General features: G+C 49.5%; 1 protein-coding gene across 16 annotated transcripts in view; it reads right to left on the bottom strand.

Annotated features, from left to right (window-relative positions):
* LOC100523747 (phospholipid-transporting ATPase IB) overlaps nucleotides 1-27,578 on the bottom strand; it is a 516,487-nt gene that overhangs the window by 187,889 nt on the left and 301,020 nt on the right. For all 16 annotated transcript variants that reach the window (XM_021065485.1, XM_021065478.1, XM_021065484.1 and 13 more), the window contains 2 exons: nucleotides 26,700-26,883; nucleotides 22,776-22,886 (listed from right to left, as the gene is read on the bottom strand). In XM_021065485.1, coding sequence (XP_020921144.1) covers nucleotides 22,776-22,886; nucleotides 26,700-26,883 — 295 coding nt within the window. The remainder of the gene's footprint in view (nucleotides 1-22,775; nucleotides 22,887-26,699; nucleotides 26,884-27,578) is intronic.

Below are 27,578 nucleotides of genomic sequence, written 5' to 3'. Positions count from 1 at the left end.
TAAGGCGTAGGACGAAGCCTCCTGCACAGCCAGCCAGGAGAGGCCAGGGTGTGCAGGGCAGGTGGAGACCTGAGACCCCTGGGTGCAGAAGGCACCCGGGGCTGGAGTTCTACGGGGCAAGAGCCACGTTCCCACAAGACGTTTCTGGAGTCACCCAAGAAAGCGCCGCTAATGACCCCGCAGAGGAGCTAACATGAGTGCAGGCTGCTGTGCAGGGACTCATGGTCCCTGGCGGCTGTTCATTACTTCCCAGAGAAAATGGAAACTTCTTTCCCCTCTCCTCAAAGGCACTGTCACCACCTATTTTGTGGTGTTTTCTCCTCCCCCAGGCCATGTCCTTAAGGATCGCCTTTAAAATCTTACCAGTTTAAACGGAATCAAGGCAGGCAACTGCCTCGTGTGGTGAAGCTCAGGGGCCATTTCCAGTGAGATGGTCCCACGTGGTGAAACAGAAAACAACACACATCCTTCTTACTGGACAACTTCCGGAGCCTCCAGGTAGTAACTGCCTCATAACCACACAGTCCAGCCCCCAGTCCTAAGAAACTATTCTAGGGGTCCGCATCGTGGCACAGTGGAAGTGAATCCGACTAGGAACCATGAGGTTGTGGGTTCTATCTCTGGCCTCTCTCAGTGGGTTAAGGATCCGGCGTTGCCTTGAGCTGTGGTGTAGGTCGCAGACGCGCCTCGGATCCCGTGTTGCTGTGGCTGTGGTGTAGGCAGGCAGCTGCAGCTCCGATTAGACCCCTAGCCTGGGAACCTCCATATGCTGTGTGTATGGCCCTAAAAAGACAAATGACAAAAAAGAAAGTATTCTGATAAATTACCCAGGCTCTCACAAAGTCATCATACTTCTGCAAACAGACACATCAGGGAACTATCTTCCCATCGACTCCAGATCTTAGTTCAATTTCACAAAGAAGCATAAAGAAAGGCCCTATCTACCAAGTTTTGATCAGTTCCTTTTTCCAAATATTATCCAAGTAATAAAATGCAATAAAGGACCAGAAGGGATTCTAAACTATTTAAAAACTTTTTTCTCTATCTTGGGCCAAGAAGATTCAGGTGATTTTTTTTCTTACTATTTAGCCACAGGTCTATTTTAGTAGCTATAAGAATGTTCTTCAGCGAGTTCCAAATTTCCTTTCGTAAAATACTTGTTAATAATTACCAACTGGGTTGACCAAAGCCCAGAAAAAAGGGAAAAAAATTCTGTAAGTTTGACACATGGACTAACAATCCTCCCTATTATTATATTTCTGAGAAAAGCTCACTTAAAAATCATTCATTCCCACTAAAAATATACATCTAAAACAATCTCTGCCAATGTGGTGACAATCTGTCACCCTCAAGAAATTCCTTCGGCTGTCCCTGAGTGCGCATGGAAAGGAAACTGACTAAATACGCTCAATGTGTCTGCACTTCTGAATTCCAGTTTATGTTTTACCACAATATTCATATCTGGAGGCTAAGGAAGTGTAGAGAAATACGACCATTTGAACTATCTTCTTATGACTCAAAAAATGATGAGGAATATGAAACCTTGACAGCCCGACCCGATGGTACCTAAGTAAGCGGCTGTCCCAGCACCTTTGAAGCACGTCACCTCTCAGGAAGGAGAAAAGTCCCAGGTACTCTCGACCAAGTGTGCACGGTGCTCCCAGGCTTGGGTGCTTGCGAAGGAGACCACGTTTCATTTGGTCAGGTGCTTCCCAGGCTTTTAGGCATAGAACCAATATTCGGAGCACAGCTCCACCTGCTGCAGCAAAGCAAAGGCCTGGATGTATAGATCAGGCTTGGCAGGTCCACCCATCGAAAAGGATTATAAGAAAGTGTGTGGGACTAAGAGAGAAAGTGTGTGTGTGTGTGTGTGTGTGTGTGTGTTGGCGGGCGGGGAGGGCTGTTCAATGCAAATGAAAGGCCTTCCTGATCGACATGGCCCTTGGCCTAATTCAAGTATGAAGAAGCAACTCCCAGAATCTCTCTCTGCTTCTCTCTATTTTTAGACACAATTCACACACAGTGAAAGTGGCCCTTTGCAACAGACAGTCCTATGAACTCTGACAACAGCTGCAGGAAAACCGGTTACTTCCCCGTCATCCAGACACAGATAGTTTTAGCGCCACGGCAGGTCCCGGTGAGAAGGACAGCAGGTAGCGAGGGGGGCGTGCAGCCCGCCTGGGACTTGATCATCCCCCTCCTGGCAACAAGGTCCTTACACCTAGGCGTCTCTTCAGTGACTCGACTGTTGGCACATAACACAGCCGTCCCCAAAGAGATGGGCTCAAAGGAACAGGAACCAAGAGATAAAGAAGCTCTTGCTGGCCGGATGGGACATTAATTAAAATCAGGACCAGCCCATAGCCCTTTGTTCCATGGATGGGGCTCCTTAACAAGTTACTCCCAAAACTTCATGACTCAAAATGAGGATGGTGTGAATTTTGCACACAGACCTGGGCCAGGCAGGGCCCAGCAGGAGTCACATCTCTGCTGCCCTGGCAAGAGCTGCAAGGCTGGGGTCCCCTCAGCATGCTCACTCCTGTGCCTGGCAGCTGAGGCCTGAGAATCTATGGGCCAGAAGGCTCTACGCATTGTCTTCTCTGCCACGGGTCTTCTCCAGGTGCCCTGGTCTTCCCACAACAGGACAGCTGGGTCCCAAGGTGGTACCCCCTGAATGCCCTACCCCTGGGCATCAGCTGGTGTCTGTGTAATAGGGAAGAGCAAAGCTGACTCCACACTGGAACTCATTTGCTTTAACCCCTGTGTTCTACTGCTTTTGCTACAAGTTAAGAATGTTGCCTATAACCTCCACTACACAGGATAGCCCATTCTCAAGACTGACCTTTAAGGGTGTTACACTTGTCCATTCACAGAGAGATAAAAAGCTGCAGAACAGAGAAAAACCTCTGTCTTGTTGGACCGTTTACAGGGACATTATAACCTGACCTCTGTGGAAAGCTGCAGGAACAAAGGATTCTGACACCCCGAAGTCTGCAACAGCCACTCACACCCCCTCTCCTTTTAGTACAAAGGAAGCCGGAATTGCAGCTCTGGGAAGATGGTTCTTTGGGATGTGAGTCCACCATCTTCTCAGTCTGTTGACTTCCTGAATAAAGCTGTTATTCTTTGCCCCAACCACTCATCTCTCCATTTACTGGCCTGCTGCGCAGCGAGCAGTGAGGATGAGCTTGGACCCAGTAACATTTACTGGTACAGGCTGCTACAAGGGGCCTCCCTGACTGGGCAAGGGAACACAGCCACACTGAGCAGCAGAGGAGTGACAGAAGCACTCTGCCTGGGGATCTCGGGACTTAAAATGTAGATTGGCAGAGCCAGCTTTGGAAAATATCACCTCTTGCTGGAAAGAGCCGCTGGGATGAACAGCCAGCAGAAGGATCTTTCAGACGTGCAACTGTCCTCCCATCACTGCTCCTGTGGTTAAAACTCCATGATGCACGCACATCTAAGGCTTACCTGACGTCACCCCAGTTTCTCTCCCTCCGCGTTTCTGGACATTTTTCTCATTCCTAACTTTCAATCATTCAGAGCTACCTGCAATTGACCAGAGCAACTTGCATACCCGCTTCACAGGAAATATTCCTTCCTTCACTTTGCTTACGACCGCTGATTTCTTTAGGAATCGCTTCTCCTGAGCCACAACCTCCTCTAAGTCACCATTCTTAGAAGAAGCAGCCTGCAGCTGTGCTGTGCCAAGAGCAGGGGTCTGTGGTCACCTCCTGGCTTTGGCCCCTGGCAAACTGCCTGACCTGGGGTGCCACGCAATTATCTGGACTCCCGTTTCTTCCTGCTTCCGTCCTTCCTACCAGTCGAGGTTGATGCCAAGGGCATTTCCTAACAAACAGCCCTCATGCAAACTCCATCCCAGGGTCCTCTTCCCAGGGATCCCCACCTGCAATGCACGGTGCAGGATGGGTCCCATCTTCTACCACGCTGAAAAAGAAGATGCTCGCAACTCATGCCAACGGCAGTGGGCTCATCCCCCCAATCTATAAAGAACTGCTAGACATTTTTTTAAAAGGGGGAAATGGCCGTATTTATCAAAATTATTAATGCATTTACCCTCTGACACGGAAGTCCCACTTCTGGGAATTTATCCAACACTGCAACATAATTTGTTGAAGGAAAATGTTGAAGTTGGAAAAACCCCAAGTGTCCATCAGTAGGGGCCTGACTAAAGAAAGGATTTACCTAACTGAGCACTGAGACTGGAAAAAGACTGAGGAGGCCCCCTGGCATTATGTGGGGAGATTTCCAGGAGCTACTGTTCTGTCACAAAAGTGGGTGCAGAAGAAATCGTAGAATGTAACCTTGCATGAAAAGCAAAGCAGAGAGCTCCCGCTGCGGCTCAGTGGTGACGAACCCGACCAGTATCCAGTATCCATGAGGATGTGGGTTCGATCCATGGCCTCGCTCAGTGGGTTAAGGATCCGGTGTTGCCATGAGCTGTGGTGTAGGTGGCAGATGTGGCTTGATTCTGGCATTGCTATGGCTGTGGTGGAGGCTGGCGGCTACAGCTCCAATTCAACCCCAGCCTGGGAACCTCCATGTGCCACGGGTGTGGCCCTAAAAAGCAAAATGAATGAATGAATGAAAGAAAGAAAGAAGAAAAGGAAAGCAGAGTTCCCGGTGTGGCTCAGCGGTAAGGAAACTGACTAGCATCCATGAGGATGTGGGTTCCACCTCTGGCCTCACTCAGTGGGTTAAGGATTTGGTGTTGCCATAAGCTGTAGTGTAGGGAGAAGATGGGGCTTGGACCTGGTGTTGCTGTGGCTGTGATGGAGGCTGGCAGTTTCAGCTCTGATTGGACTCCTAGTCTGAGAACACCCTAGGGCTGCAGGTGGGGCCGTAAAAGGCAAAAAAAGAAAGAAAAAAGCAAGAAAAGAAAAAGAAGGTACAATGATGAATAATCACATGCTTTGGTACTGGCATACGCAGACACTGGAAGAACCTACCAAGGCCCCCTCCAGAGGGCAGGGGGCGGTAACGTGGACATTGCAGAGATGGGCAGGTTTTGTTCTCAGCTTTGGACGGGGTTTTAAGCACAGAACCATAGGACTGCAGTACATTTCCACAACATGGAGTTATTTTGTAAACAAACCCACCAGCCTCAAATCCATTTGGAATTAATCTTGGTGAAAAGAATGAAGAATTATGAATCCAATCGAACAGTTTCTCCAAATGGCCCCCTGTTGACCATCGGCATGTATGTAAAACATCTCTGACGCCCTCATCTCAAACGCTAGTTTCATCATAGCACAAAGATCCAGCTGCCCTTGGACCTGGCCCTGTTCCGTCTATGCAGCTCTGTGCTCTGCCCGTGCCCAAGTCTGACACGCTTTTACTGCTACACGTTTACACTGTGTTTGACATCTGGCATGGCTTCCAAAATTTCCAGGCTCTCTCTCCTTTTTTAATTCATTCATTTGTTTATGTTTATGTTTTTGGCTTTTTTGGTTATTTTCTTCTTTGGCCGCTGTGTAGCATGTGGAGTTCCTTGGCCAGGGATCAGCTCATATCCAAGCTGCGTTGCAGCGTACATCACAGCTTCGGCAACACCGGATCCTGTAACCCACTGTGCCTGGGGATTGAACCCATGTCTGAGCGCTCCAGAGACGCTGCCAATTCCGTTGAGCCACAGCAGCAACTCCTCCACGCTCTTTCATTTACACCTTCTTATGATTGTCAGCATTTCCTTCACTAATAATCACGTTGATACTTGGTGACATATTATACATAAACCCGGATGCATACATGTAAGTATGTACATACGTATGTGTGTGTCTCTGTGTGTGTGTATTTTTCCTATCAAGAGTGGAGAGTGTCTTCATTCACATGGACTTTTATAGCGGTACTTTTCTTCCTGCAGCTGTAGTACATTTAAGTTCATTTTAAATATTCTTTTTGATGAATGTTTTAATATTTTTGTAACTCACTGGAGGCAGAAAAACTTGATTTTATACATTATTTCATTTTAGTCATTAGAATTCCTTCTACCAACTTAATTAGTAACAAGACAGACTTAACTGTTTTAAAGAGAACTTGGGGTCTTTTCCCACTTATGCTTAATGTTCAGAAAGCCCTGATGAGCATTTTTCAATAGGGCAGATCTCACTTGTGGGACTGAAGACGGTGGCTGATGCTATAGATGCACGAAACCAAGAAAGAGCAGCACAAAGATCAGTCGCAACTCCTACCTGTGCAGACTCGGGCGAGAGGCAGGGCAACACGGCAGTGCCTGTGGTTACAGGAAGCAGCTGAGGAGGAGCAGGTGCAGGAAGTGGCACCTGCGAGAGTTCCCAGGGGAGGCATCCCCAGCAATTTCCAGGAAATTAACCCCCTCCTCCCTCAAAAGCCCACGAATACACTTGGCTCCTGCAAGTCTACGGCAGTGGTTATTCCAGGAGGCAGGACTAGAGAGAGGGGCCAGGTGACCAGAGTGACAACAACGGCCAACTGCTTGGTGTCACCCAGCTGGGAGGGAAAATCCCCCACTGCTGTATAACTTCCCTGCGGGGACTATTCCATCAGTCTCCTCAGATACATTCAAGGAGAAAGGAACACCGGGAGTTCCCGCTGTGGCTCAGCGGAAACAAATTCAGCTAGTATCCACGAAGATACTATGTCCAGTGGGTTAAGGATGCGGCACTGGCGTGAGCTGGGGTGTAGGTCACAAACACAGCTCAGCTCCTGCGTTGCTGTGGCTGTGACGTAAGCCAGCAGCTACAGCTCTGATTGGACCCCTAGCGTGGGAACTTCCATATGCCGCAGGTGCAGCCCTATAAAGACCAAAAAAAAAAAAAAAAAAAGTAACACCATATTGAAAATACTTAATATGAGCTTTTAACATTTCCAGAAAGCTTTTACTGAGTCCAGTGCACGTTTTGCATCAGCAGATGATTCTATGAACAGACCCCAGTGGCTTCACCGTGACTATTAGCAAAGGAATGTTTACAGCACTGCCTTCTGGGTTAAGTTTCTCTGGCCAATCTCCTCCCCCATCAAAAAAGTCGGGACATACAAAAATGCGCCCAAACGTTTGCACATTTAAAATACACTCAGCAACATGAAGAGCAACAAGAGCCCAGGAAAACGTATTTTCCATGTTCACACCAAAACATACAGGCAGCCAGGCTCTAGCTCACTGTTGCTAGTTTTCAGGGGCTCTCAGAGCTGGTGAACTTTAAAGCACCCTGAAGCAGGTGTCAGTGACAGACCTCCTGGATCCTTTAAGGCTACAGGAGGAAAACACCCAAGATCAACACAGCACTGCACCTGCCTGAAAGCACTGACATTACCTCTGCTGACACACAAGTCCTGCCTCGTCTGGACACACGGAGAGAGGAAGGTGTGTGTTCAGGCAATCACGAGACACCAAGACGAGGTGCACTTCTGGTCTCCAAGGCAGCCAGGCCTCTTGATCCAGTGCCACCAGGCAAACCATGACATGGCCCAGCTTCGAAAGAAACCGGCAAAGCTCACATTGTGGGAGCAGAGGAACTGCTCCCGCATGGATTCCTTTCAGCAAATTCCAGCAGAGGGGACTGCTGAGGGGCTGACGTTTTAAGGGACAAGTTTCTTTTCTTTTTTTTTAGGGCCGTACCTGTAGCCTATGGAGGTTCTCAGGCTAGGAGTCAAATCAGAGCTGTAGCTGCCAGCCTACACCACAGCCACAGCAACACCAGATCCTTAACCCACTGAGCAAGGCCAGGGATGGAACCTATGTCCTCACGGATGCTAGTTGGATTCGTTGCCACTGCGCCACAACGGGAACTTCTTAAGGGACAAGTTTTAAAATTTCATTGAAGGGCTCTTGACGTGACTTGGGCCAAGAGTGTGAGCACCCAGGGTTCCAGGCTACTTCATGAAGACTGTAAACGCTCCTCTGGGTCGGGGAGCAAGAGAGACCAGAGATAATGTTCGAGGAATTACTTCCCAGTTACAGAGGGACCCGCATTACTGGAAAACAATTAAGTTATGAGCACGTCAATTATGAGTAATGCACAGAGAGAAGGCAAGCCAACTGCCAAGTACTCTAACAGATTCAATTACGGTTGTTTTGGTCTACAGTGATTTTTTAAAAAAATTTCTGTTGAAGAATAGTGGATTTACAATGGTGTGGGAACTTCTGCTGTACTGCAAAGTGATTCAGCTCTACATATACACTTTTTTTCATCGTCTTTTCCACTGTGGTTTATCACAGGATATTAAATATAGCTCCCTGTGCTACACAGGAGCTCCTTGTTGTTTATCCATTGTATATAAAATAGTTTGGGAGTTCCCGTCATGGTTCAGTGGTTAACAAAACCGACTAGAAACCATGAGGTTGCGGGTTCGATCCCTGGCCTTGCTCAGTAGGTTAGGGATCCGGCGTTGCCATGAGCTATGTACACCGTGTAGGTTGCAGACGCGGCTCAGATCCCGCATTGCTGTGGCTCTGGCGTAGGCTGGCAGCTACAGCTCTGATTCGACCCCTAGCCTGGGAACCTCCATATGCCGTGGGAGCGGCCCAAGAAAATGGCAAAAAAAAAAAAGAAAAAATGGTTTGCATCTGCTAACCCCAAACTCTCTGTCCATCCCATTCCCTGCTCCTTCCCCTTGGCAACCACAAGTGTGCTATGTCTGTGCGTCTGTTTCTGTTTTATGGATAAGTTCATATCTCTCACATTTTATATTCCAAATATAAGTGATATCAGATGGTATTTGTCTTTGTCTGATTTACTTTGTTCAGTATGATCAGCTCTAGGTCCTTCCATGTTGTTGCAAATAGCAGTATTTCATTATTTTTCATGGCTGAGTAATATTTCAGCATGTACACACACACACACACACACACACACACACACACACACACACACACACACACACACACCCTCTTTAATCCATTCATCTGTCCGCAGACATCTAGGCTGCTTCCATGGCTTGGCTGCTGTGAATAGTGCTGCTATGAACAGCTTGGCTACTGTGAATAGTGCTGCTATGAACACAGCGATACATGTGTCTTTTTGAATTGCAGTTTTGTCCAGATACATGCCCAGGAGTGGGATTGCTGGACCGAATATTTAGTTTTCTGAGGAACCTCCACACTGGTTTCCAGAGTGGTTGTACCAATTTGCACTCCCACCAACAGTGTGGGCGGGTCCCTTTTCTCCACACCCCGAAGCACTTGTTATTTGTAGACTTATTAGCGATGGCCATTCTGACCCGTGTGAGCTGGCGCCTCACTGAGGCTTCGAAGCACATCTCCCTGATCATGAGCCACACTCAGCATCTTCTCATGTGCCTGCTGGCCATCCTGCTCGGCAGTGACGGCACCCAGGTGCAGAGCTTAGATTACACTGCAGGAGATCTGTTTAAGCTACAGCTGCCTCTAGATGCAGTCAGGGAGGACCAACCCCCAGAGGCTTCTGGCAGAGGATGGATTAGAAAACCACCATGGGGCAGATGCCTACTCTGGGAGGAAGCAGGGACTAGAGCTACAGCCCCAAGCCCATAACCACACTTCAGTCATAAGGCTGTCACATGTTAAATACTTTACAGTAACGCTCCAGGCTCATTCCGTGGCTCGCTCGTGGCTGGCACCATGCTACAGGCTTTCCAATATGATTTCACTTAATCCTCCCCAGTGTTGCAAGACATGTTTCCTTGAAAACTCCATCTTGTCCTTCCTTACTTTATCCCATCTTCTCGTCTTACTTTATCCCATCTTCCTGCTTGGAAAAACAGTCACAGTGCTGGTAAGTGACTTAAGCTGAAGAACTGTTATGTGCCTAGAGGTCAGAGCAAGAGCTTAACCTTTTACCACCTAAGTGGCTTTTTAAATAGTAAAAGAACTTATATAATAGTAAACAAACCCTGTATCATCCACCCATAGCCACTCCTCACTTGATCTCATCTAAAGAGCACAATAAAAGCAGTATGGTTTCTTGAGGCAGGGCTCTTGGTCCCTGAGATCTTGAGTCCCCGGCTCCCACCTTTACTAAAGATAAATGTCTCTGTGTCTTGCTTTGTTAACTTTTTTTCCTTAAGTTCCATAGCACCCGTTCTTCAGCCCCATCCTGCTGAGCTGGCCCCAGCACCCCAGCTCTTTTGATGCATGTACATCCTTATCCTCATTTTATTGAGAAGGACTCTGAGGCTGGAAGGGGTCAAGAGGCTTGTCCAGGTCTGCATGGCTTGAGCTGGAAGCAAAGCTCCCAGGGGGTCTGATTGGCGAGCCTCTGGCCATGGCCATGGCCATGATGCTGCTGCCCTCAGCTGATGCAGTCATGGATGAAGAGAAGCTCCAGGACAGGTCTGTGGGCTCCCGGCCTTTCTCTCCCCAGACGGGGTCACCAGGCTGCTCACCTACCCGCCATGCTTGGTGATGGCCAGTGTCATCCCAGTCAAACTCTACTCAAGCCCCTCCTTGAGCTACGGTATCACCTGCATCCACTGACCTCTGGGCCCCTGCTTCTCAACCCCTTGGTGCTGGGTCTCCAGAACTCTTCAACTATGGGAAACCCTCTTCCTATGAAGGAATACTATGCAGCAATAAAAAAGAATAACAGAACAACACGGATGAATCCCAAATGCATCATGCTGAGTGGAGGAGCCAGCATCTGCAGACCACACAGTGAAGAGCTCCAAGCTGATGACATTCTAAGAAAAGGCTAAACTACAGCATCGGACAACAGGCCCGCTGTCACCAGGGACGGGTGTGGCAGTAGGGGCTGATGAAAAGGGGCCTGGAGGAGGTCTGGGGAGTGACAGCATAACACTGTATCCGAATATATTTGTTAAGACTCACAGACGTGCACACTAAAAAGTGGTCATTCTGTGCCTGTCAATTCTCCCTTCCACGACAGGAGAATGGCATATTCCTTACCAAGAAACTCCTTCAAAGGGATAAAGGAAATCGATGAGCTGAGGTGAATGAGGGGCAAAGCTTCTAGTCAACAGCTCATGTTACAAAAAAGCAAGTTTCAAATAGACAAGGGACCAACAAAAAGATGATCAAAGCAACAGGCAGCTTAGTTAAGGAGCAGTAACAGGCTTCATCTTGTAATCCCTGCACACAAGAGACCAACACTTTACTCACTATTAAGGGCGGGCTCTGAAGGTCCTGGCAGTATCTGATGGCACTAATCTACTCTGCCCCACCCCCAGCCCTCGGTTCCAAGGACCAGGCAAGAGGGCTTATCCATCACTCCTATTCTTGACTCTTCTCTCTACAGTCCACTCGCTCTGCCAGGACCTTGGAGCTAAGAAGGGAGGAGGCCTCTAAGCTCCCAGGACATCTGCTGGAAAACCAACACAGGGGCTCGAATGAGCTGTGTTGTCAGAAGGCCATGGAGATTAGCTACTGCTTAAGAGTACAGGCACTGGAGTTCCCACTGGGGCTCGGCAGGTTAAGAACCTGACTAGTACCCATGAGGATGCGGGTTTGATCCCTGGCCTTGCTCAGCGGGTTAAGGATCCAGCACTGCCATGAGCTGTGGTTGTAGGTCACAGATACAGCTCAGATTTGGAGTTGCTGTGGCTATGGTGTAGGCTGGCAGCTGCAGCTCAGATTTGTCCCCCCCTGGCCTGGGAGCTTCCATTTGCTGTGAGTGTGGCCCTAAAAAGCAGGAAAAAAAAAAAGTACAGGCACATTTATTGGAGGGGAGGTGGGCTTCCAGATGTCATACTTATTTCTGTTTGATTATTTGTTTTTTATGGCTGCACCCACAGCATATGGAAGTTCCCAGGCCAGGGACTGAATCCAAGCTGTAACCTACACTGCAGCTGCAACAACACCAGATGCTTTAACCCAGTGCATGGGGCCGGGGATTGAACCTGCACCTCCACAGTGACCTGAGCCCCTGTAGTTGATTCTTAACCCCTGCACCACAGCAAGAACTCCATGATGTGATACTTATTAATAGGAGCTATTTTCACTACAAGTCAAAGCTAAAAAAAAGTCTCAAGTCCAAGCAAAAGAAAGAAGAATTGCATTATCATAAATACATTTTACTTGTTTATAAAAAGGTATTTTAAAACTATGAGCCAACTATCTCGATCCTGTGCATGTATCAGGAAAAGATGAAAAGTCTAATTCAGAAAGATCCTTGCACCCCAATGTTCACTGCAGCACTATTTACAATAGCCAAGACACAGAAGCAACCTAAATGTCCACTGACACATGAAAGGATCAAGAAGACGTGGTGCATATAATACAATAGAATACTACTCGACCATAAAAAAGAAAGAAATAATGCCATTTGCAGCAACATGGATGGACCTAGAGATTCTCATACTAAGTGAAGTCAGTCACACAGAGAAAGACAAATATCATATGATATCATTTATATGTGGAAGCTAAAATAGGACACAATGAACTTATTTACAAAACAGAAACAGACTCACGGAGACAGAAAACAAAATTATGGTTCCCAAAGGGGAAAGGCAGGGGGAGGGACAAATGAAGAATTGGGGATTAACGCATACACACTACTGTACACACAGATAAGGAACAAGAACCTGCAGTGCGGCACAGGAAACTATACGCAGTGTCTCATAATAACTGATAATAGAAAAGAATGTGAAAAGGAACTTAACACATAATTTTCTGCCACTGGAGTCATCGATCAATTCCCTTTCTTCCTGTGACCTCCACCTTCATCTGCTGCAAAAGGTGCTTTTTCTGGTGTCACCTTATCTCTTCTTCATCCTGTACCTGACGCCACCATCCTGCTCTTGGACTTTCTAGCACTCTCATCAAAGGTCACAGAGAGCCACCTGCTCTGCATGATGCTCCCTGGTGTAGAGAGATGGACACAGACAGGCAGGCGCCTCCAGGGGATCTGTGCCCAGACGCCGCCTCCAAATTCACCATGCACGTCAAAGGAAATCTGATTTCAAAAGCTTTAAGAAACCTGGTCTCTGCTGGCAAGAGTCAGGGCAGGAGAAAATACAGGAGAGCAACACACACAGCATTAAAAGGCAGGAAAAACCAGTAGGAAAAAAAAAAATCTAAGGTGTAAAATCAACCTCACGAGAGTGGAAATCCATTTGAGAATTTCAATTGAAATCAAAGGCGATGTAAGTAGCCATGTGTTTAAAGAACACAATCAGAATTATCCTTCGTGCTTCTCCAAAGATGAGATTAAACACCATGCCAAATGAATTTATCTTCTAACACCTGGAGGGTATACTTCTCTGTGTAAAATGAGCACCAGGAAAGATTTAAGTTAGACCAGAAAGGCCTTTCCTAAAAGGCAAGAGAAATAATGCAACGTGCTACTTAAGTTATCTTCTCTTCTTAAAAACCCCGAAACTCAAAAGGCCCAGTAGATTCTTACCGGGGGCCTCTACCGAATTGTGCACAATGGATTATCTGGTTGTAGGTCCAGCCCAGAAAGTCACCACCGATTTGGGGCTCGGACCAAGCACCCGGGGCGGCGTATTCCCCTAAAGGAAGGTCTTTAGGAAGGAAGCTGGAACCTGCAGCTTTACTGCAGGCGAGATGAACCTGACCCCTTGCTGGGTCTGGACTGTTTTTTCGCCGCAGCACCACGTGGAGGGCAAGTGCAGGCATCTGGAGGAACGCACATGAGGGCCTTTCCAGGTTCACATGGGGCCCATGAGTCCTTTGCAGCAATTTTGTTTTTGGACTTGTGCCCTCCGCCCCCCCTTTTTTTTATTCCAGGGAGGTTTAAACATTTTATGGAGTTAGAGACTCAATTTTTCAAACATCAATGCCTCAATGCTTTTTTTTTTTTAAGAAGGTTGGATCTCTGTAACCAGTCTTTTAGGCAAAGCAGCTGCAAAAACATCATTAAAAAAGCATATACTGTCACCCGTAAAAGGCAGTGAGTCTATTTTTGTAAAGTTCAGAGTGATCGGGTATCTGGCGGGGTGTCCCTCCAGACTGTGAGGCCTTCTCGGGATCTGCGGCTGCTCCTGCCCGTCACCCACTGCCTCGCCTTCTGCCAACAAACTCCCTGCTCCAAGGACAGGCAGCAACCAACTCGGCTTCGAGACGGTTCCCAAGCACCCACCAAACTCATTCCGCAGCCACCTTCCTACCGAAATGCCAAACCCCAGCAAAGCCACTTTTCCCCTGTTGTTCACGTGGCCACTAAATCCTGACATCACGGAGCTGGCAGACACAGAGGGTGGGGCGGGGAGGCAGGCGTGGCTCTCCCTGGCACACTGGCCTGACCCCGCACCTGATCACCTCCTCCTCCTCCAGGTCTCACCCCCCTTCACCCTGGAACCCAAGGCCCCCATTTTCCCCGGCTGTGAAGCACCACGTCTAATACATCTCATTGCAAACACCACCCTGGGAGCCAGCACCCGGCAGGGAACTGCATGCCAGGAGTTCTTTTCTGCACCTGCTCATGCCCTCTGGGAGCCAGGGCTCTGTCTTCTTGACCTGGATCCCACGACCCAAGAGCGCTCCAAGAGAGTGAAGATCACGGCACAAGGAAAGTCCCACCCAGAATGCTTCCATTTCCACTTAACTTCCATTTCCCAGCTGTCCAATGGGACGTCACTCATGAAATGGCTTTCCTTTCAACATATTAAAATTATGCTGGATAACTATCGGCACAAAACAGGAACCACCCAGGAAACCACGGACTCTGCAGGTGGCCGTGCATTCAGAATGGCCTGGCACCGGGCCTGTGCTCAGAGCCATGTGACCTCGGCATGCCCCTCGGGCTGTGCCGCACCCCTTCCCCCGACCCCCGCCCCATACATGGGAAATTGGGCTACACGTGTCCCAGGGCCCCAGGTCTTAGCCTTCTGCCTGCCGATACCTGATGAAAGCTTTTACTAGAACATGAATGGGGTCCCATTTGACGACAAATCGAGACCCAGCAGTTCAGTTGACCGTTACCTATTAACACGCTCACGTTAAGCTCGTGGCTGCCAACACGGCCCCTGAAATGATGCATCTAAAATCAGGAAACAGAACCACCTCTGACAGGGTGGATGCCTGGGCCAGCAAAGGAAAGCTTAGCTATCAGGAATTTTATCTTTCACCATAAAGAGATTTCTTTTGTGTCCAGAATGAAATCCTTTTATTATTATTATTTTTTTTTTATGGCCACACTCACGGCATATGGAAGTTTCCAGGCTGGGGAACCCACAGCGGTGGGACCTACAGCACAGCCACCGCAACGCTGGTCTTTAACCATGTGTTATCATCCGGAAGGGGGAAAAGTTACTGCACAGACTTCTGACGATGGAAAGCCTCGCCTCTCCGTTGATTCTAACAGTGAAAGCAACATCTACCCAAAGCGAGTGCGTCCTTCACTGTCTACACCGCAGTCCGGGTTACCACCGGGAAGTGGACAGCAGCTTGGAAGGCAGACCAAACCCCCACCATCTGCACACTGACATCCCTGACTCGGGCTGCCCAGCAAGACGACGGCCGGATAGCAAATCAAACAGAGGAGGCCTGCGAGCAATTTAGGTAGAGCTATTTTCCAACAACCAGGACCAGAAAACAGGAGAGAAGAACAAAACTTCTCAGAGGTCCACTGGTTTAAAAAAAAATTAAAAATGTAAAATGGCTAAAAAGAATCTGCATGTTTCCAGAAAAAATAAATTCAAATACTTCCCTAGTGAGAATTTTTTGGACTAGAGTGGCGGTTTACATAAGAACCATAATTCATGCTGCCGTTTTAGTTTGAGGACACAGAAAATGAAACTCTGGTAAATAAGCTATTTCTCATACCCCACGATATTCCGGAGGGCAGGCCTTTTGTTCGCCTGTGTGTTTTAGGATTCTCAAGTGCTGACAAATTCTAGCTGGCTTTCCACGAAATTGCTTAGGTTTCATCTGGGCTCCAACCTGATATGGTTTAAATCTCTATTTCTCATTCAGTGATAGTATTTCCAGGTTAATATGCACCCCATTCCCTGGCCCGTATCCCAGCTTAAGGACCCCAAGAAAACATGTACATTCTTATATGTGTTGCCAAAAATAAGCAGACACTCTAAACAGTATAAAATTCCGATTTTGTTCACACCCATATCTATGTGCTATGGTTATTCTCTGTATCAGGGACCATCAACACACAACTATCCTAATTTCCAAGTCTCCTCTCTACCTCAAAGACAATCTGGCCTATTTTCTTTTTTTATTATTACTACTCTTAAAGTACAGTGGACGTACCATGTTTTGTCAAGGTCTGTCCTACAACAAAGTGACCCAATCACACACATTTGGCCCAGTTTCTTTATGTTATACCAAAGTTTACACGACAGCCACATCCTAAGTTCTAGAAAAAAAGGTTCATCACAAGTGACTTTCCTATTATTTTTTGACTTGAATTTTATCATTAAAGTTTCATCCATTCCAAATAACCTTTTCTTGGGGCTTCAGAAAGCCTGCAGGCAAACACACACCTAGGAAATGCTCTGAATGCTGGTGCTGCCAGGCTTGAACATGCACTCTGTGCGCAGGATATTCTGAAGGACCAGTGGCTAGTTGGTTCCACGGTGTAGGAACCTTACAGAATCTAATTGACCCTTTTTCTTGAGAAATTTCCATGGAGTGGTCCTGTCAGGACCCCAGATATTCGTAGGAGCCCTTTCTTCCCACCCCACCCCCACCCTTTTGAGTTCTAGGTAGATTCTTCCTGTTGTCAAAAATCAAAGCATTTTTCCAAATCCGTCTTTCCTGACTGCTTCTAGGTTATCGTGGGAGATGGTTACATAAGGCCATGATTTATGCCCCAGGTTAAAAGTACAAAATTACATTCACGGTCTCTGCTCACTGTCTGCTGGACATACTCATAGATAAATTTTCTGAAATCACTTTGACATGTCACTTGCCTATTCCAGCATGAAAAAGGCATCCCAGCTTCTGACGGCTACAAAGCTCCTGTCTGGTTTGCAGGCCCCTCCTCTGGCCACTCCGGGATCCCCGTCTCTGTGCCTTTGCTAATCCATTCCTTTTCCTGCCCCAACACAGACACACGCACGGAACACTCCCTCCTCCAGCTGGCTAAGAGCAATCCCACCTGCCCGCAAGCATGCCAAGTCCTTCCTAGCCTAGCCCTCGGCAGGCTGCGCCCTCAGAGAAATAGGGCCACAAACAGCATTTAATTGGAGGGGTTTTTTGGCTACACCTACAGCATGCGGAAGTTCCCAGGTCATGGATGGAACTTGTGCCACAGCAGCAACCCACAACATAGCAGTGAGAACACCAGATCCTTAATCAGTAGGCCACCAGGGAACTCCCTAATTGGTTTTAACACAAAACTACACGTCGAGTTTGTCTTTCAAACCTTCAACAAGCTCCCCAAAGCACAGAGCATTTTCTGTTTCCCTCAAGGTGATGAAACAGCCAACTTGCTTACAATCTTCTTCCTTTTTTTTTTTTTTTTTTTTTTTTTTTAAGATTTTTGCATTCTAGGAGTTCCTGTCATGACGCAGTGGTTAATGAATCCGACTAGAACCATGAGGTTGCGGGTTCGATCCCTGGCCTCGCTCAGTGGGTTAAAGATCCAGTGTTGCTGTGGCTGTGGTGTAGGCTGGCAGCTGTAGCTCCGATTCAACCCCTAGCCTGGGAACCTCCATATGCCATGGGAAGGGCCCTAGAAAAGGCAAAAAGATTAAAAAAAAAAAAAAGACTTTAGCATTTTAAAAAATTGTGACAATAAACACATAAAGTTTATCATCTCATCCGTTGTTATTTTTTTTTTTTTTCTTTTCAGGGCCGGCAGCACATGGAAGTTCCCAGGCCGTGGAATGTGACAATGCCAGATCCTTAAGCCACCGAGCAAGGCCAAGTATCAAATGTGCATCCTCACAGATCCTTAACCCACTGAGCCACAAGGGAACTCCCTTTAACTATTTCTAAGTGCACAGTGGCATTAAGTACATTCGCGCTGTTGTGCTGCCCCCAGCTTCCATCCACAGAACTCTCTGTGACATTCTTGTTTGTCATTGTCTGTGGGAGGGAGACAGCAAACTACCAGTAAGTTTCTAATGATAAAAATCCAGTTTTAGGAGTTCCCGCTGTGGTGCAGCTGGTTAAGAATCCCGCTGCAGTGGCTCGGGTCAGTCCTCAGGCACAGGTTTGGACCCCAGCCCAGAGCAGAGGGTTGAAAGATCTTGACACAGGTCACAGCCGCGTCTCGGACTCAATCCCTGGCCGGGAAACTTCATGTGCCATGGGTATGGCCATTAAAAAAAAAGAAACATCCAGTTTCAATTCATAGACCTGCACACCTAAGAAGGGTGTATCTCACTGTGTATTAATTATACTTCAGAAACACGGGTTAAAAACAAAACAGGAGGGATGCGGGGGAGACGGAGCTGGTGATCAGGGTCTAGGCCACCAGGAACACGAGGGGTGGGGGGGATTTCATCAGAAGATGCAAGAACCCCTGAAGTTTGAAGAGAGCAGTGGAACTCATGTGCCCGCTCGTGGCCAGCATTTCGAGGCATCTCTGCTCCACACCCTGTGCCAGGCATTGGAGTTGGTCAGGGTATGTTTCAGAAAGTCCAACCTGGCTGTGTTCTAGACGGCAGAATGACTGAACCTAGGGGTCTTTGCTTCCATCCAGGCAACAAGCAGCAAGTTAAGGCGGCAGCGGAGGGGATGGTAAACGAGGGGTGAATCTATCTTTAGTTTTACCCATAACTGGGCCACCATGAAATCACTGATTCCATTGTTTTGTTCTTATTTTTTAATCACGTTAACCCACAGCTACTTTGGCCTGAATAAATTTTTATCACACAAGCAGAAAATAAGATCTGTCAGCAACAAAGAGCCTGTGGCACAGGTACCCGTACGTAAAGTGAGCACGTGTTCTGCCCAGGGCACTGTGGGCAAAATGTTCTAATGGAGCAACGTCATCCTGGTGGAATGGTCACAGCCTGCCTAGAGGGAAGCTGACACTCCACAAGGCGGCGTGTGGGTGATTGTTTGTCAAGACAGGGATGGTCGAACAGGTGGCAGAACCCCGTACAGCGAAAGGCCATGCAGTGGGTCACTACACAGGGAGGGAAACGATTTCAAAGCACACGGTAAGCAAAAGAGGAACTGCAGAAGCGCATCACAAACCATGGTGACAAACATGTAAATACACTGATTTGTCCGTCTATGTAAACCTCTCTATGAACACAGAGAGAGAAGTCAGGAAAGAATGCACATAGGGGTCAGGGCTGGGGGTGGAGGGACCTCCAGGCTGAGACCCACACGGGGGTGAGAAACTGCCATGCACCTATTCCCAAGAGAAAGCCCATTCCGTAGGTTAGTACACCAAGCGAGTGGGCTGCCTGATGTCGTAGGCTCTAGCTTTTCCATTCAATCTTTCTTGCTAATTAAAATCACGGAATGATCCTCATGATAACAGCCAAGACTACAGACGTGTGTATGCACGCGTGGTATCTTTTTTTAATTGGCAAACTGTTTTAAGCTTTTTTTTCCTTTTTTAAATATTATTTTCCATCAGGGTCTATCCCAGGAGACTGAATACAGTGCCCTGTGCTGTACAGCAGGACCTCATTGCTCCTCATTCTAAATGTAATAGTTTGCATCTACTAACCCCAATCTCCCCGTCCATCCCACTGCCTTCCCCTTGGCAACCAAAAGTCTGTTGTCTATGTCTGTGAGTCTGTTTCTGTCTCGTAGATAGGTCACGCCACACACAAAAATAAACTCAAAATGGGTTAAAGACCTAAGCAGAAGACAAGACACCATAAAACTCCTAGAAGAGATCACAGAGGCAAAACATTCTCTGACGTAAACTGTACAAATGTTTTTTTTAGGTCAGTCTCCCAAGGCAACAGAAATAAAAACAAAATAAACAATCAGGACCTAAACAAGCTTTCAAGCTTTTGCAGAGCAAAGGAAACCAGAAAGAAAGTGACAAGACAACCTACAGAATGGGAGAAAATAGTTTGCGAATGATGCAACTGACAAGGGCTTCATCTCCAAAATACACTCACCACTCAACAACAACAAACAACCCAATCGAAAAATGGGCAGAAGACCCAAACTGACATTTCTCCAAAGAAGACATACGGATGGCCAGGAAGAACATGAAAAAATGCTCCACATCCCTGATTATTAGAGACTTGCAAATCAAAACCACTCTGAGGTACCACCTCACACCAGTCAGAACGGCCATCATTTACACATTAACAAATTAACAAATGCTGGAGAGGGCGTGGAGAACAGAGGATGCCCCTATACCGTTGGTGGGAATGTGAACTGGTAGAACCACTGTGGAGAACAGTATGGAGGTTCCTCAGAAAAGGAAACATAGCAAGACCACGTGATTAAGTTTGTATTTTCAAAGGACTGAGGTACCTCCATCAGGGGCTTAAGACGAGAACACACCAGCTCTTGCAAAGACTTTCTCCTTGAGTTACAGGAAAACGCTCGCAGTAAAGGAGGTGATATATTTAATTTATTCTCATGTAAGTAATGAGCTACAAGGTAACCCTGAGAATACAAAACCCTGGAAATGAGCAAATCGAATTACAATAAGCTTTGATCTTTCAGCCCCAAACACACTACAAAAGCATGCTTGAAATTATACTCAAAGTCTACTGATGCCACGGAGGTTACCTGGCGAAGGCAGATGCCATCTGAGCTGGTGCTGTAACTGAGGAGGCTCCGTCAAGGGTTTTGTTTTTTAGTTTGAAAAGGAATATCGCCCAGCAATGCTCAATAGAACATGGGGCAGGGAGCGGCGTGGGGAGGCAAGTTCTTGATTCGTTTGTTTTTAATTTTGTAGAGAATGTTTGAAAACATTGCTTACAGCAGACCGTTTAACTCCTGGGCTCGGCTGCAGTTGAAATCTCAAGTTAAGGAACTCACCCAGCACTTGCAGGGCCTCGTTCCAAACAGCGTTTTCCAGACAGACTGAAAGTGTGATCACCTCAGGCTCGGCCCAAAGGGAAAAGGCAAGATAGTAGGTGTCAATGACTGAGCAGGAAGCTCTGGGAAGCACAGGGGCTGGAGCTCCAAGGAGAAAGCTGTGATAAGAAGTGTAGACTTATCTGAAATGTGCTGCTGGTCAGCAAAACCAGATTGTGGAGAGCTTTTGTGAAGCCAAGAACTGAAAAGGCATGTGAAACTTGGGATGTCACGTGAGGACAGGGCCTCGAGCTCCAGCACAATTGCCCCTGACCCCAAGTGACACTTAGGAGTGACTCCTATCACAGATGCCAAAAGTGGCAGACGGAGTGGGGGAGGGGCTGCGGGGACAAACTTCTTTAAGCACCAAAAGGGAATTGTCAAAACATGGATGAGAAGAAGCTGGAAACCACCAAAGCACATGCAGGTCGCATGTGCAGGTTTTCACTCGCAGTGGGCGGAGGCATGGCCTCTCCTAGGTGGTCCCAGGTTTCAGCCCCACTTACCACGAGGGCAGCCTTGTGCAGTGAACAACCTGCCCAACGCGGGAAAATGACTTGGGAGGAGTTTCCTTCCAGCGTGAATGACATGAACCTGTATGTCTGACCCGAATATTCGAATATTCGACGGGAAGGACTTGACCATGGGGTCAAGACACGTTTACACACAGTTACATCCGCAAACCACCTGTTCCATGGTCTCCTGTCAACAGCCGTTTCAAACACTCTTTACAAAATTAAAAACAAACAAATACCATGCCTCCGCTTCTCGGGGCCCTGTGTTCCATGTAGTATTGCTGGGTGATACTCATTTTCAAACGAAGAAACAAAACCTCTGACTGAGCCCAGACAGAGCACTGACTCAGAGGGCATCAGCGTGGGCTCCTGAAGTATACTTCAAACATAGAAAAGATACTTGCATGCTACTGCACTGTGTTCGAGCTGAAAGATCAAGGATCGTTATGATTTGATTCGCAACAGAAGTGGATCTCTGCCTTGGGAATGATTTCTACCAAGAGCCGGAAATTAGACACAAAACCACCCACCACAGGAGCAGCTCTAAGTACCACATCCCATCGCCATGGCTTTTCTCGCTCCCCAGAGTGCCTGTCTGCTTCCTCTTTCCTAAACACACCTGGAGATGCCTTAGTCACGATAGCCACACCTTCGTGGCAGAGGTGTTCTTCAAAAGGAAGAAAGGGGGTGGATGGTGTTCCCCCCGGGACCAAACGTGAAGCGCCTTTTCCACTCGCCCCTGCCCCCGACCTCCGCCCCACTAGTCCCTCCAGCAAGCACATTCATCGCGCTTGTAACTGGATCAGCGTCTTGAAAACCGGGCTGACAACTCCATGAGATCTTTTTCCTTCCATTCCTGGCTCACTTCCCATTCACTCCCACACCCTCCCCGCTGAAGTGGTCCCATCCAAACATCCCAAAAGCAATCCAGGGGAGCTCAGGACACCTGCAGGTTCTAAGGGAAATCCAGCAAGAAATCCTCTCCTTCGAGAAAGGGGAAAACACACCTGCACAGGCAAATCGCACTGCCCACCAAGAAGGATGCCAACTTCTGCTGCCCAGGCTCTGGCCACCCCGGGGAGGAGGGTGGGTGTGACCGCGTTCTACGCGGCCAGGAAGGACAGGCAAGGGCGATAGCCTTCCCCTGTCCGTCTGTCCGTCTGTCGGGGGGAGGGAGGAGGGCGCACAGTGCAGAGAAGGCTGCCTCGCACTCCTGGCTTTTGCTCCAAAGAGCCTGGATCTGGAAGGGGTCCCCGAGGTTGGGTGCGTCCCACGTTTCAAGAGGTCACGGGGGCACCGCTTCCGTTTCACGGGCGTGACATCCTCCCTTGAAGCTACGGAGGGTACCTGTGAGGCCGCCCTGCCCTCTGGGAAGCGCGGCGGCTGCTCACCTCGATGATGTAGAGAACCACGTTCTTGTAGAAGCAGTACAGGATGCACTTGGTCACTCGGTTGTAGCTCCAGGCGCCGTGGACCAGCAGCAGCTTCTCCAAGAAGGAAAACTGGAAAAGGGAGGAGACGGGGTCGGGCGAGCCCACGACTTACGAGGGAGAGTCAGCACACCCCCCTGGGGGGAGGGAGGGCTGAGGCGGTGGAGGGGACCCGATTCTGCAGAGGAGGCGGCAACGTTGGGCAACGTCGGGCAACCATTCGCCTCAGGAGACGAAGCGCTGAGCTCTCTGCCTGGTGAGCGTGACTGAAATCGCCTCTTAAAGCGAAATCATTGTTCTTTCCCCCAAACACCTGGCCGGACCTCGAATGGCTACTCTTGTGAGATTCTGTTCATGCAAATGCTTTTTTGGGAATGCAAATTATTAAAAGAAGGTGACCAATCTGAACTGGAAGCAAAGGAAAGACCAGCGGGAACAGAGACGTCTATTCCATCATGGATTTCATGGTGACAGCAGCAACAAGGGACGCTCGGGCACCAGTATCCTTGTAAAAAGAGGGATGTGCATATGTGCACACTCCCTATTCCCACTGTCAGACTGCAGGTAGAGACAACCACACGGGCATGCATGCGTGCACACACACACACGAACACACAGCCTCCACGTCTGTCCCCACTTCCGTCCCCTTTTTCATCCTCCAACAAGTGCAGAGCCCTCCGGCTGGAGAACTAGCCACTTCTCCATCGACACAAAACACCAGCACGCAGCTGATGCTAAGCTGAAGACGCAACAGCCGCCCGTGCAGTCTGCAGTGTTCAGCAATCTTCCGCAACATTCGGCAACATCTCAATTAAACACCTGAATCGCTGAGGCAGTGTGTCCTGCCTCCCCGGCCCTCCGCAGCCTGGCTCTGCCTTCTGCGTCCCGTTTCCCTAAGGTCCTCCAAGTGCGAACAGAAGCCAGAGGGAGGGAAACAGCTGTATTTGGTGCCTCCGTCGGTGCGGGCTCTGGCGTGCACACACCGTTAGCGGCGCGTCTGCTTAAATCCATGGGTCCTGGGATTCCAAGCGGCCTCGAGTGGCACTGATCCCAATCTTGATCCCCCCTCGGGTGCCCTGAACTAGACCCTGAACTCCCGTGTGAGTCGCAGGGCAGGACGCAAACGCAAACTCCCTCACTGTCCCGGCAGAGGTGAGCAGGCGGTGCTGAGAACACGCACAGACACCGGCAGGGCCTCCGCTAAGGTCAACTCCCTGTTCGTTCCCGATTCTGAAATGATATTTAACGAACCTGTAGAAAGAGTGCCTGAAAAAAATCGTATTTAAATTTTTTTTTTTTAAAAAGAGGAAGCCACACGACAGTGTGCGTCAGCACTCAGGACGGGGTGGGGGGGGTGGCGAATCCCACACGAATCCCATGCGGGAAGGCACACGGCACCTCCCTGGACTCTGAAAGTGGAGTGAGGCTCCAGCATGGCAGGAGGAGGTGCATGTGGAAAAATAAAACTCCCCATAAAGGCTCATCAAGGACTCCGAAGGGGAATGGGGAGCCATAAAAGAACCAGGCAAACGAATCAAGAGGAAGTTTGCTTGACCGGGACCCCCGGCGCTCGACTTCAATGGACGCGGGGGGGACATCGAGTGGAGCCATCCGCCGGCGCGGCAGTGATGTGATCTCAGAAGGGAAAAGACGTCCTCAATTGAAATGCTGTTTGCATGAGGTCGCTCAAGAAACAGCAGGGAGGGAGGGGTGCGGGGGTGGGGGTCGTCCCTTCCCGCGAGAGTGGGCTGCTGAGGGCTGGAAGTCAGCCCTAGATGGGCCACCAAGTCAGGGCACAGGCGCAGGCCCCAGGGGATGAGCCCAGGAGGGCAGGGGGGACATGCAACCAGAGCTGCGCCTGCTTTCTAACTTCCCCGGGGACCCGTCTCTGAGCCAGCTCCCCCCCCCACCCACCGCGTCTCACTCTCCAGGGCGCTTTCTCAAAACCCCATCGCAAAGGGATCCACCCACGCGCAAACACACAGATAAAGCACAGGCATTAACTTCAGCGTGAGAACTGTCTCACGTTATTAACTCCACCCCAAGGAATTCTTCCAACTGCAGCATTTCCTACGTAGTCATTAAGGCAGAGCAAGCAAGCGTGCTGGCCTGGCGGCAGGGGGCGGGAGGCGGTCAGGAGAGGGGACACTGCCCTGAAATGATGGGATCTCTGTCCACCGGGAACAGGATGATGGACACAACGGGTGGCAGACACAGGGGCCATCTGTCACCTTCTTTAGCAGAGGTGACTCTTCGGTGGGCTGGGCCAGAGAACCCCGACACAAGAGTTACCAAGCCCTGCTCCCCTCTCTGCTCTTCCCTGATTCTGATTTGCCTTTCATGTGAAGAGACCAATAGCTCCAGACCCCACATCCTACGAGCAGGGTTTCCATAAAGCAGGTCATAGAATCCCCCCTCCCTAGACATTTGAACGAAAAAGACAGACAAATATTTGCCTGGAACTCCTAGGAAACCTCTAAAGATCCCTTCCAGCCGTATGATGCTATAACTCAAGTATTTAATAATGCTGGGGTGTATAACATCTACAGCTGCTGACAGACTGCAGGAAGCATGTGTCCCACAGGCCCTCGGCTGGTTGACTCGGGAAAGTAACGGAGCAGGTGTGCGGGGCTGGTCCCCAGGGTCACACGCGGGTCTGTTCTCTGACCCCGGGTGCTGGGACAGGCAGCGGCAGGTCACTCACTGTGAAGAGCCCCAGTTCCCGCACCTGTGAAATCAGAATTCCTTCTCCTACCTACGTTAGCAATCATCCGGAGGAGCTGTTTGAAATCGACCAAGGAACAAGATTGATTTCATGTGCTTTTTGGAGCCATGAGGATTGTGCCGTGGCTGCCTGTGTCTGCAGAATCGCAAGCTGGGAGGGGATGTGAGCCCTCTGGGGGGCGGGGCCCCCAGGCTGGGAGGACTGGCCTGCAGCCCCCAGCTTGGGGCAAGCTCTTCTGCCTTTACATGCAGCCCCTGATTTCAGCCTGACGGGAGAAGAAGTCATTCTTGCTTGTGTTCGTGTGATTAACGTGTTCTGCGAGAGACTCGACACTGCAGGAACACAAGGGAACTCCAGCAAAGGATCAGGCATTTAGTCCCAGCACACGGTGATGGAGACAGGAGGAAACGGTCTGTGTTCTCCACGTGGTCTGGGTTTTCTGGATCGTCTGGCACCTACGGGGCAGGTGGCTGGCTGTGTTCCTTCCCGTGGGGGCTGTCACAGAGGAGCACACATTTCTTGCACCCTCAGGGACAGGAACTCTGACGTATGTCAGGAGCCTCTAGCACAGTGCTTGGTCTAGAGAGGAACGGGATGGGCATGCTGACTGCCGGAGGCTGCGTGCTGCTGACTGCAAGGGATCCCCACTCACACCCGGGGCGCATGTCCCCGGCAGGTCTCCTAACAGCAGGGGTCCTGGGCATTCCCGGGCACAGCCGAAGAGGACGGCAGCTCTGAATCACTGACTCCCTTGACCTTACATCCCTCATACAAGAGGTGGTTCCTGCACCTTCCGGAAAGGGAGATGCCAGCACAGGCGTTGTAGAAAACAGGTGCCCATGGGCACGGCCATCCTTGGGCTTGGGGTGGCACTGGAAAAGCCCTTGCAGCCAATGCAGAGTTGAGGGTGAGAGGTTATTGTCACAGGACCCAACTGCCGAGAGCGACACCCTGCCTGGATGGCAGCAAGCCCGGCCACCCCCAGAGCTGGAAAAGAAACCCACCCGACAGATCAGGGCTCCGTAACCACTCAAGTTCAAGACCATGGAGAAACCTCGTACGTGTGGTTCTTTGCACACACAGCCTCCAAAGCCAGGGCTGGGCGGCCGGTCAAGACCAGCCAGGCCGTTACACCCAGGGGACTCTATCACTCTGCTGACCTGGGCGATGGCGTAGTCCGAGTTGTTGGTGGCTTGCATGCCCTCATTCCCGCTGATCCCCACGCCCACGTGGGCCGTCTGGATCATGCCCACGTCGTTGGCCCCGTCCCCGATGGCCAGGGTGATGGCCTTCACCCGCTTCTTCACCACATCCACTATCTCCGACTTCTGCAGAGGAGACACCCTGCAGGAGAAGAAAGAGGCGATGACGCATGTCTTTCGCGAGGGACCAGCTGTAACTGACAGTCAGCTGCGTGGGAAGGGCAGTGGCTGGACGCGTTCCAAATTCGGCACAGACAGTTTATGCTTATGGGCAAAGAGGCTTTCAGAAAACAGTAGCTTGTGGCTTTCAAGTATTTGCCAACTTCACAGATGAAACACACGACTCAAACCCAACTGCAAACGCAGCCCGTGTGAAATCGCTCTGTGCAGTGGGACCCATCCGTGCGGACTCTGCCTCCTGAATGATAAAGACCGCGAAGCCAGTTACAGAGGTCTCGGCATCCGTCATCCTGCTAAACCAGAAAGCCAGCACAGACTCTGTTTTTGCTCTGCTGTACAGAATATATAACCCAGGGTTGGCAAGGGAATTTGCTATAAAACGTGCCTTCAGGGAAGGGGAATAACATTGGCAGGGCCGGAGACCTGCCGAAGAAGAACTAGGGTGAGATGGAAACAGAAGGACACCCCCCACCCCCCGCCCCACATCCACCCCAGAGACAGAGGCAGCGTGTGAATGGTGGCCGAGGCAGGAGGGTTAGGAAGGCGGCACAGGGCAGGCGGTGTAGGAAAGCTATGCTGCAGAGAGGCTCGGCCCCGAAGGGGCGGGGAAGGCCAACTGGGCCTAAGGAGCCGTGTCTCCCCAGGAAAACAAGAGGG

This window comes from Sus scrofa, chromosome 11, assembly GCF_000003025.6.
Source record: "Sus scrofa isolate TJ Tabasco breed Duroc chromosome 11, Sscrofa11.1, whole genome shotgun sequence".
NCBI classification, from domain to species: Eukaryota; Metazoa; Chordata; class Mammalia; order Artiodactyla; family Suidae; genus Sus; species Sus scrofa.
Note: the sequence above shows the minus strand (reverse complement) of the source record. Positions and strands in the feature narration are given on the sequence as shown.